Below are 11514 nucleotides of genomic sequence, written 5' to 3' on the forward strand. Positions count from 1 at the left end.
TACACTGACTGAGTACCTTATACAACCCCACTTTAAAAAAATCCAAACTATGCCTTAAACTTTAGTAGTATCTAACCTATGGATACTTTTTGTTTTATCTGCACCGATTTTGAGATTTTTGCCTCTTGTCAGTGAATGAAATTTAATTTGAATGCTTGACATTGTTTAACAGCGACATGAGTTTGCAGAAACCATGTCCCAGTATACTGGGCATCATTTTCAATGGAACCACTATATACTCAAGAAACAGCCCGCATTTGGATGCTGAACAAACATGCATATCTCAATAGCTGCATACAATTTGTTGTATGTGAGTAAGTATATTTTAATTTTGATGATCTGCCCCTTTAAGAAGAAAATAGCCACCCTTCACTATTAAAAGATCAAGATTAATGGGATAGAAAATAGATTTACATAAAAAATATCCAATAATATTCATTTATGGAGACTTTATAAGAACTGAAATCACAAGCTCAGTTAGTTAAACATTGACTTTACAGTTGAAGGGCAAACCATGATCATTGTTTTGATATTTTTGCCTGCTAGTCTGTGTTTGCATTTGTCTTACTGGTGGTAATTCAGTTACACAAGGCTGAATTCACCGGGTTAATTCAATCATGATGCTCATGTACTGTACTCATCGACTGCACTGATGGCTTTCATGGCATTGGGTGACACTAGGGTGCCTGGTTATGCATGCATGTGTGTATGAGTGTGTGTATGTAAAACTCATCCTGAGCATCGTCTCTGTGCTTTATAACAGTGGACGAGTGGCAAAAGAGGTGATGGAGCAGAGTGCCAAAATCAAACGCGAACCTCCAGAAATACACAGGTAGAGTTGTAAACTCAGGAGAGGTCAGAATGTTCTCACTCCTTGTTTTTTTCTTTAATTTTCCTCCATTTTCTTCAGCACCAAGCTACTGTAGATGTCATTATATCAGCAGCACCTACTGGCTACAGTATGAGTTACCTCCACTCATGACCGTCTCTCTGTGCACTGATGTTGGTGCATCTCTGTGTGTGTTTGTCTGTGCAGGGCTGGCCTCGTGCCCAGCAGAAGTTGTCCATCCATCACCCACGGGCCTCGCCTCAGCAGTGTACCGCGCACGCGTCGGAGAGCTGTGCACATATCCATCATGGAGGGTAAGAGCTGCGCTTCAGCACCATGCTTCACCAAGCAACAAATCCCCCACCGGCAGTGGAAATGCTGGGGGGCAAGTGTGTGTTTTCACAAGACGTTGTGTGTTCTTTAGAGGCCTTACAGTGAGTGTGGTACTGTTTACAAATCATTTGCACACACTCAAACATGTAATTTGTCCAGGAATCAGTTTTGATCCAATTCTTAAGTTATAATCAAGGATTACTTTAGTACAGACATTATACAAAATGACTCCTCACTTGCAACAGAGACTCTCTCAACTGTTCTAGCCTCATAAATATACCATTTATAACGACGTTTGATATGTAATAAATGACGGAAACTGTGTTTTGCAAGACATTTGGATTTGGCTACTTCAGATGTCATCAAATTACATTTTTTGTTATTGTTTTAATGTGAGAGAGACCCCTAGTGGCAGAACTTTGCTTTAAATTTATGTTAGTCAAGACCAATGTTTATATGGATTAGTGGCTATTTATGTTGCTTTGTCTACCAGTATACTAACACAGTGATGTTGATTTAAATTATTATTTTAGGAGGCATAAAAGTAGTTAAGAAATACCTTTGAACCACTTGGGTCTCTTAGAACTTCTTATATGTCATAGAAGAAACTTATATGAGTTATAAACATTCATAAAATCAACGTTCTAAAAAGGCATTTTAGTAAGATCTATATTTACAATCGTATTTACAAGATTTTACAACTTTCCCTTTTTACAATCCCCTGGCGTGTTTTTTTCTCATTCAGAACACATTGAGGACACAAAATCTGTTGAGTTTGTTTACGTTGCAGTTTGTGTGAGGTTGACCAAAACTTTTGGGTAAAGTGCCTGGACTACTTATGAAAACACACTTGTGCATATACTCACATGCACACACACACATACACACACACCCACACATGGTGTAACTAGAGCCATTTGGCCTGGTTCATGCTCACAGCGCTGGTGGGGCCTGCTGCAGGTGTGTGCGTCAGTCAGCCTGCTCCACTTCAATGCAGAGTTTTAGAGCTTCAGTGTGTGTTCGAGCTGTTGTGTATTTGTTGCGCCAACACAGTGGCAGTTAAAGTCACTTCTCAGCCCACCTGCAAGCCCTCGGCCAAGAACAGGTGGCCTGACATGGACGCAGCAGGCGCACTGTCCTCCCTGGCTCTGGGTGAAAGCAGCAGTGATCCCCTCTGGCTCTGACTTTCAAGTACAAACTCTTTGTGTAGTGAGATAAATAGAGGTCAGGAGCAGATGTACTGTTTATACTGAGGGTCCTTTTCTGTGGGTTCAAGAGAGCCATAAGAGCTTCCCAAACCCCCAGTGTGTGCTGACTGGGTGTCTTACAGTGGTATTAATACCCCAGCTGAAAATAGCCCGGGTCTTCTGCTCCATGTATGTCACTGTCCTGGGTGGGGCCAAAGCAGGCCAGGCCAATGCTGCCGATTGTAGCACTGCTGCAGAAACACACCGTTTTACCTCGCACGCTCAGGCAGAACCCTTTGGCCTAACAAACACACACACACACACACACGCACGCAGCAAGACTGTGGCCTGGACTCCGGGATAGGGACCATCAGGACGGGGTAAACAAGTGCATGCTGCAGCCATGGTGAAATGTCTGATCCGTATCACCACCCGGGTGAACGTCCACCTGCGTATGATCAACCACTGCTACCGGGATGTGAAGGTTCGCGTGCTGAGCCTGGGGCCTCGTATGCTGGGCAAGGCCCTGGGTGTCCTGCCCCTCTACCCTGCCCTGACGGGGCAGCAGGAGTCTGCCAGCGTCACCCCTCTTCCTGGCACCCCGCTGCCCTCCGTTCAGCCCAGCAGCTCTCCAGGTAAACTGAACACAGAGCCTGACAGGGGTGTGTGCTATATGGAGGCCTCCTCTATTTTAAATCTGCCACATCGATGTTGGCTGAGAGAGAAAGACACCATTCCTGTGGGTGTCTGTGTCTCCTGGACGTCTCACTAATTGGATAGACATTTTAGATTTTTCCTCTTGGTGCTTCTGTTGAGTGTATTCTGTTGATTTAAATTGGCAGGTTCTATGTGTAACAGCTATATTTAGTTCTAATCAGTATACAGCATTTCAAGGGGTGTGGTGTGGTGTGTTTAAAAGCAAATTAAAAGCACAAAACATAAAAATACAGTCAGTCCTTTTTCTGCTTGCTTCCTCACTGTCGGAAGCATAATATAGGATAAGTTGAGGCAGATCAACACTGAGTAAAGATGGCCGCTGACACTCATCCAGCCATTATGCCTCCTTCTTTTCACTCGACAGGAATTTCATGTCAGCAGAGGCTTAGACACTGGACATAATCTGTCCTACTTTTCCCTCAGATTTAAAAAAAAAAAAAATTCTTCATGATTTTGCTTCCTCATCAAAAGCTGAATTTTAATCCCTTCTCTTTATAGTGAAGGTGTAATGTTGCTGCTTTGACACTCTGGAGAATGTGATATCGTCAGCAGAGGGCTCATCTTCTCTGACATGTTCAAAGTAGTGTGAGCCTCTCACATACTGCACTGTAACAGTACAGGTGTACAGTAACAGTGAAGTATATTTGTTGTGCCTTGAAGCCTTGTGTAGAAATTTGTCTCAGACTTTGCCATAGCTACTGAGTTAGCTACTTTATTGTGCTCCCTTTAGGACCAACAGTTGCACAGTTGCATAATAGTAGCAAATACATGAGCATTACTTTTTGACTGTAATACTGGATTTATGCATGAGTTTAGCACCTGTCTTGTGAAGAATGAATCTGTATGTTAAACCTGTGAAGACATTCCGGTCTTGTTGTTTATCCATAAACAGATTGCAGTGTCAGATTAGCTTTACTCTCTCTATATTCTTGGTTGTAGGTTAAAATATTTTTACGTGTCTTTATATTTTGTTTTGATGATGCAATCAGGTTGAAAGCAGGTTTTCTACAGACACTGAAGGCAAGGTCACATTTTTTTCAAGTCTGTCAAAAGAAATTCTGGCAGTGTCAGAAATTTAGGATAACCAACTGACAGTGTGACTGCTGCTATGACCTGTATCTACTAACCAACCAACAGAGATGCTCAGACATGTTTGTAAGCCATTTTTGCATACTTAGCATACTACAAATACTTAACGTTATCTGAACCTCTCTTTGCAAAATTGTCCCAAGTTGGCGTCTTTTCCCTCACCACGACTGGGCACACATTCTCCTCCTCCTCTTGTTTGGATTTTTTCCCCAGAAACATAAATACCTCCATTGTATTTATTTATTTGGATTGCATTGGAAAGAGATGTCATCTCCGCCAGTATGGACAGGGCATGTGGATGATACTTTCAGACCCACTTGAAAAAATATTTGTGGTTTGTGTTTGTCTTTGAGGCAACAAGGCTCAGCAAGGCTTTGTTACAGATATTATACAACCTTTTAAAACTACTGATGAATATGGAGAAATCTGAAATCAAAAGCGAGATCAGTGATGTAACTTCTCGTATCTGTTGAGAGATTTGTGCTCAGAAAGTGCTTGCAGATAAGAAAAGAGGATGTTGGCTGTGGTATGAGGAAGCAAGCTTGGCTTATTTTATTGTCTCTAATTAACTGTATCTCAAGATTTCTTCTACTAGAGACACTGATCACATCACATCAGCTCATGAGCATTCTGTACAATGACATTAACCACTCTTGCTGCTTGACTCTAAGAAAAGCATGATCAGATTTCTGTCTGCGCTCTGTAACACGCCTCTGCTGGACTAACAGCAGAAGAGACCTCTCAGCATTTTGAACCAGGGACCATATTACAGAAACTTGCAGATCCCATTTTAATTGTTTAATGTGTCTTTCAATGAGAAAAAACAGTGGTTATAAAGTTGTTGGCAGTAGGGCAGGCACTCACTGAACTCCAACTCAACAGTGTGTATTTTCATGGCAATGGGCTTTTGTTTTCAGGACAACGGGTTTAACTTTACAGTGACAGACAATTGGCCCTTATAAACAGCTGATCAACTTACAGTAAAGGACTCGTCGCCACTGTCAAATTATAATATTGTGCTTGTCTTGCGCTCCTGCAGTCTTCCTGAGCTTGGCCAAACCTGGCGAGGAGGGGGTGTAAGGAGACATTTAACCTCAACCATAGACTGTATATCAAATAGGATCTCTACCTATATCGCTCCAATTTGCTATTTGCACTTCTGTACTCATTTTTTGATATGCAGTTATTACATATTGGTTCTTTAATATAAGAAGTTTCAAAAATACAGCTCCGGAACTACAGTATATTGTGTCTGTGAACGCCACTGTAGTGTAGAGTTTGAAAGGCCGCAGCATGTCATGTCAGTAATCCTTACATGCTGTAAAATGTGTGTAATAATCTTTTTTCTTCTTGTCTCCTTCCCACTTCCCCTGAACCACCCCACAAGGTCTGGAGTCGTTGCGTGACAGTGCCCACTCTACACCGGTGCGTTCAGTGTCCCATGGGGAATCGTTCATCCCACGCTCCCGGAGCCAGGCCACAGACGCCAGCGAGAGGACTGCGGTGATCTCGGATGAGGCCTACAGCCCCTCCGACAGTGTCCTGCCCACCCCGGTGGCTGAGCACAGTATGGAGCTGGCCGCCTCGCGCCAGATCAACGGGGCGCCCTGCAGCATCGAGGAGGAGAAGGAGTCGGAGGCGGGCACCCCAACACACGGGGAAGGGGGTGATTTTGGTGCGGACAGTAGATCTGCACAGGAGGGTGCAGGGGGGGACTCGGCCCTCAGCGAGGTGGAACAGGTGAATAAATTTGTCTTAAGTGTCCTCCGTTTGCTCCTTGTGACCATTGGACTCCTCTTTGTCTTGCTCCTCCTCCTCATCATCCTCACCGAGTCAGACCTTGACATTGCATTTTTACGTGATATCCGCCAGACCCCCGAGTTTGAGCAGTTCCATTACGAATACTTTTGTCCCCTCAGGCGGTGGTTTGCCTGCAAGCTCCGCTGGGTGGGCGGGTTGCTCATTAACAAGTGAGAGTGAGGTCGTAGAGTTCGTAAAGCCCGTTCGGGGGTCTGGGAAGACGGTTAGGACTCCTGGAGCAATGGAGGAGGGCGGCCTCGTCCCAACCATGAACCCTGCTTCTCTCATCATCCTCCTGCAGACATACAGCTTGGACCACTCCTGGTAACACCGGGCCAGGATCTCTCTTCCCCCTCCTCCACTTTGAGTTAATCCCCATCACCACCACCTTCCCACATCCTCGTTTCGGTTGTTTTCTTATTCTTTTTTTTTTTTACAAAACCAGAAGACTTTTTTTGCATTTTTCTTTTTTTTTTAATTTCAAGTCATTTCAGGTATTTTATTTTTTCAAATAACACAAAGGAAAAAAATTAAAACTGAAATCAAAGAACTGAAGAATTTTAAACTGTTCCTTTTACAGGAACGGATGATTTTGTTGCAACGGATGAACGTTGCCTTCATTTATTATTTATTGCTTTCAAACATGTATTTGCATAAGAAAAGGAGAAGAGACGAGGCAACGGTAATCGAGGAAGTTGATTTGGTATTGAAATTAAGATGGAAGTGGGCTATGTCAGAGTTGAAGTGAAGGTGAGGCAGTGTAATATCCTTTGATATTAATTCATCCCCATCGGAACCAGACAAACAGCAGATTCACCTCATCAGGAGAGACAGAACAATCTGAAGGGAATAATAGTGAAAGAAGCAGTGAGCAGACAGGGTGATTACCAAATGCCTTTTTTGAGAAGATGTCCATGACTGTCGGCAGTTTTGAATTTTGTGGATTGTTTTAAGACACAATTACACTTTAGTATACAGTGGTGTACAAAGTAAACTGGTTGTTTTATAACATTTTGTAACGATACAGTAAAATAAACCAGTACCAATAGTGTTACGTGACCCAGTAGAGTCAGACGCGGTTAGAGAAACATTCAAGACGAGCAGAGATTCACTGGCACCAATAGATGATAGTCTAGATAGATGTGCAATGGTTTTAATAATTAAGTACTTTTGAATGTGCTCATTTGTTCAGTTCTTCTGTTATTTCTCCAATTAATTTGATTTGCATTTTCATCAAGTTGAAATTCGATGAATTTCAATAATTTCTTTGTATGAAGAATTTATGATTTATTTTGGTTTCATATCAACCTTTCTCTTAGGTTTATGTATCATATTATATGATTATGATTATTATTATTATGAATATTATTAGAATAAGAATAATGATGTACTTTTTGTACAAATTAGTTTGTTTCCTAATATATATTGACAGGTTTTTCATGTATATTTTAACAGAACTGAAATGTTATTTTGTTATTGAAGATTAAATTATACCTTTTTTAGCGCTGTGTTTCAAGTAAGGTCAGAAGCATTTATGGAAAATGTGGAAGGGGGGACTAAAAAAAAAAAACAGGGTTTTTATCCAGATCCACTCAACACTGATCACACCTCTCATCACTCCACCAGCAGTGAATCAGCCTTCAGTGTGTGCACAATTTTAAAACATGTAGTTGTACAGAATGAAATCTGGAGATGTCATTATACCATCACAAATACCAAATAATCCAAAAACACATTTTCACCTTTCAGAACATCTTATTTTACTTGAAAAGTTTGGAGAGGTGACTGCGAGCCTGACCGACTGAGGATCTGCTCTAAAAAACCGTGTGACGGCATATCACCACACCAAAATTCATTTTTAAAAATGTGTTAAACAAAAGCTGAAACAGGAAGCTGAAATAATTAGTTAATTGATTGCTATTTTGATAATCAATTAGTTGTCATTTTTCACACAAATATGGCAAACATTTTCTGGTTTCTGCTGCTCCAATGTGAGGACTTTTCTGCTTTTCTTTTTTTTATATTCTTGTAAATTAAATATATTTCGATTTTGGTCTGTTGATTGGATAAAAAAAGTTTTGAAAGTTGGTTATGTTTTACTATTTTCTGACCATTTATCAACTGAACAATTCATTGATGGGTCTAGGAAATATTAGGCAGATTAAGCAGTTCTAAACATTTCGCCACTACTAAATTTCAAATGAACAATTGATCCTTCTAAGTCCCACCCCTTTTCGCTCTGCACCAGTGACACTTGAGAAAGCTTGGCAACTTGGTCAACTTTCTCCTTTTCCTAGTTGAAGATGGTCGAAAGATGTTGCTGGTGGACCTGTAAAAGCGACATATATTTTCATCTTAAATTATCTGGTGTTAGCAAAACACTGGCTAACTAACTAACTAACTAGTTAGCATTTTCACATCAGCCAAAATAAATGCAGATACCAATCTGTGATAAACCAATATTGGTGCATCATATCTGCCCTCAGATTTGTCGGTCAGGCTCAAGACTCTTCTGCCTCACAGCTCCAGGGAGCAATAACTGTCATGGCCGCTGGATTCTGGGTAAAATCTGTTTTTTGCATTGCGTGTCTACCTCCTGTACATTGTGCAGGTGTAAGTGTTAGTATGTCTGTATGTAGGAATGGAAACATGATTCAAGGTGAAAGCTGTGGAGGTTTAGACAGAAAGGAGTAAAAACGTCATCTTTTTTTTTGGAAAAGGCAAGAAGGATTAAGAGGAAAGAAAAGAGAAAGACTTGAAAAGAAAGACTGGGGATATCAGAGGCCCTCGAGGGAAGTTCAAGTGATCAGTCTGCTTCTTTGAAAATGGGATTTAGAAAAAACAGATTTGGAACGGTGGACACTTCTTCACTCTAAATGGCTGTACAGGGTTGCTTGTTTTTTGGCCTGCTTTTTCAAACGCCACACACTCTTCATACCAGCACCTGCAGCTGCTCCACTGAAGGCCCGATGGTGCTACCTTCTTTGTTTGCCCCTGTGTAATCTGAGCGTTTGTAAGTCCTGTAGTCCTGACCACAGAGTAGCATGCACCTTGGCGTTGTGGCTGGATCCACTTCTGTAGCTCATTATCCCTCACAAACCGCAGAGGGAGCAGTACAATGCTGGAGGGAATGTTAAATCATAAGAGCTACGTTGGCAAGAAACCTGTCGTAAGAGCTTATTTATGTCACGTTAATCATTTTTAACTCGGATACAGCAGATGCAAAGATGAAGCACATTTTTATCCTAACAAGGGGGTGGAGCAGGGTGGGTGGGTTGACTATTTTTTTTTTTCTTTGTGTACATTCATACTTCATATTTATTACTTCTTTACTGACATAAAGGTCGACATGACCGGCCAGGCTGAGTTGTTAGCAGGACATCTTCTAAAGGTCAGTCTGCGAAGGTGTTTCTCGTACATCGATCAGCATTATGTAGCTTCAGTGGTCTCTCTGAACATGCAACAATTAAAAAAACAAAACAAGGCAGCATTATTCAAGGAGCAATAATCAGCGGTGAGAGCAAAACGATGTGATTTTCAAACTTGTCTTTTAAAAATTCAACGATGAATAAGTCAAATATGTCCTTTCTGTTTCTAGACAAACCACTTACCAAATTGCTGTTGTGCTGACTCTAACAATGATGCGACCACTGAGACACTTAGTTATTGTTGCATTCATTTGATAAAAAAAAATCAATTTTCCTTAGAGACCTCTTGTGTGGATGTTTGTTCTGCTGTTTTCTTTGCTGTTTCATTGTCAAGTGACAGATTGTCCCCTGTGCCTGGATCCTAACTCTGCAGTTTACCAAAGTCGCAAAGATGAAGGAACGGAGAACGGAAAGACACAACATCCCTACACACAACTGTACTACAGACTACTCCGTCCTTAAATCTCCCAGGCCGAGAGTCTGTCTGAAACTGTCTGAAACCCCAAAATCTCTGTCTTAATTTGTCTTCACAGGCGTGTTTCCTGTGACAAACTTGACTTTGATTTTACATTTCAGTTTGCTGTGTCTTGTTTACATATTTTACAGTTCTTTTACCTCATGGGAAATGGCTACAGATGTGTGGCTTCTGAGTGTGATTGTCATCATACATGGTTTATAAATCAGCCGGAAAGTCCCTGAAAAGAAGCAGTGAAGGTACAGCCCTGCAGATACTATTAGAAGATGACACACTGACTCTGTTTAAATTTAAATTTAATACACAGGGGATGGACCCAATAACAGAAGCCTCGTTTCCACTGTGGGAACTTTCTCTTTTGCGGAACTCAGTGTGTTTCCACCACAGGGTCCATGGTCTAACAGGGTTTCAGCAGGTCCTTAAAAAGTCTTAAATCCAGTAAACTGATTTATAGGCCTTAAAATATCTTAGATATGATTTTGACAGGTCTGAACGGATTGGATTATGAAGTTAACGTCACTTTTATTAAGTTGCATTTATTTCAGGATCACTTTTAAATGTGTTCTGGGGAAAAATTGTCCTCATCATGCTGTAGCAATTACAAAACAAAACCAACATGGAACCAGCATGCAATAATGCAAACTGTGCAGACTGGTCAGACTTTTATTGGAGCCCACCCAGCTTGCTTCATCCTCCACCTTGTAAAGGACAGGAAGTCTTACATTATTACATTACATTACAGTCTTACTTACGGATCTGAAATGGATTTTTGAATTGCATTCATAATGATCTTAATGAAACTCGCTGAAACCCTGGTCTAAGTTATGTACCGGATTCATTATTTTCCCCCAAAAGTCCCTCCTCAGGGGGTAGTACTTTCCAAAAGTTCAGAAAGTTTGGGGGTGGGTCTTACATTTTCAGATATCTGCAACCACCAGTATCAGTTTGGTTTTTGCTTTTTGTGCTTCGACCATTGACTGTAAATAAAGATGGATGACACGTCTCCACTTCCTCCCACTGTACAAAAGTGGCACCAAAGTATCTTGGATATAAGCGCTGCCATTTTGTGCTGGTGGTATGATTTGGTGCCAGAGTCTGTGTCAGAGTGACTATTGCTGGAGCCGCACTCCATGATTCATGATTGGCAAGCAGAACTCAGCTGTCAATTATTTTCATAGCATCAAATAACTAAATAAAAACAAATTATCAGAAAAATAAACACTTGAACAAAGCGTCACACATCAGCGTGTAAAGAACTACCTAAAATGACAGAAACCATGCTACAGAAATTTTATCTGACATGTTAAATTTTAATTTGTTAAACTGTTGTACAGTTGCTCACAAAAATAATAATAAACATCTGTCACTTTTTCATACATCAGACTTTTTTGCCAAATCTTCACTGCTCTTGATGGTGGAAACGCAGACAGCAGGCTGAAGAAATCTTTCATTTTCTTGAAAAGTATTTCTAAAAAGTTCCAGGTACTTGGATGGAGACGTGTCTAGAAACTACCACATGGTATGATGTAATTCCATGTAACAAAGCAACAAATCCTACATTTGGCAGAGTCAAATACATGTTTAGGATTATTTCTGAGGTTGTATTTTGTGGTGTTTTTGTACTGGACTGAATCTTACATCTGAGGTGTTCTTGTT

General features: G+C 41.0%; 1 protein-coding gene across 2 annotated transcripts in view; it reads left to right on the forward strand.

Moving 5' to 3' along the window:
- The window catches only part of frmd5a (FERM domain containing 5a), a 77921-nt gene extending 70233 nt beyond the window's left edge, over positions 1–7688 (forward strand). For both annotated transcript variants that reach the window (XM_084734881.1, XM_084734882.1), the window contains exons 12-14: positions 764–832; positions 1037–1143; positions 5543–7688. In XM_084734881.1, the coding sequence (XP_084591007.1) occupies positions 764–832; positions 1037–1143; positions 5543–6129 (763 nt within the window). In that variant the 3' untranslated portion in view covers positions 6130–7688. The remainder of the gene's footprint in view (positions 1–763; positions 833–1036; positions 1144–5542) is intronic.
- Positions 7689–11514: the final 3826 nt, after the last annotated feature.

Source organism: Lutjanus erythropterus, chromosome 13, assembly GCF_056507025.1.
Source record: "Lutjanus erythropterus isolate fLutEry1 chromosome 13, fLutEry1.hap2, whole genome shotgun sequence".
NCBI lineage: Eukaryota > Metazoa > Chordata > Actinopteri > Lutjaniformes > Lutjanidae > Lutjanus > Lutjanus erythropterus.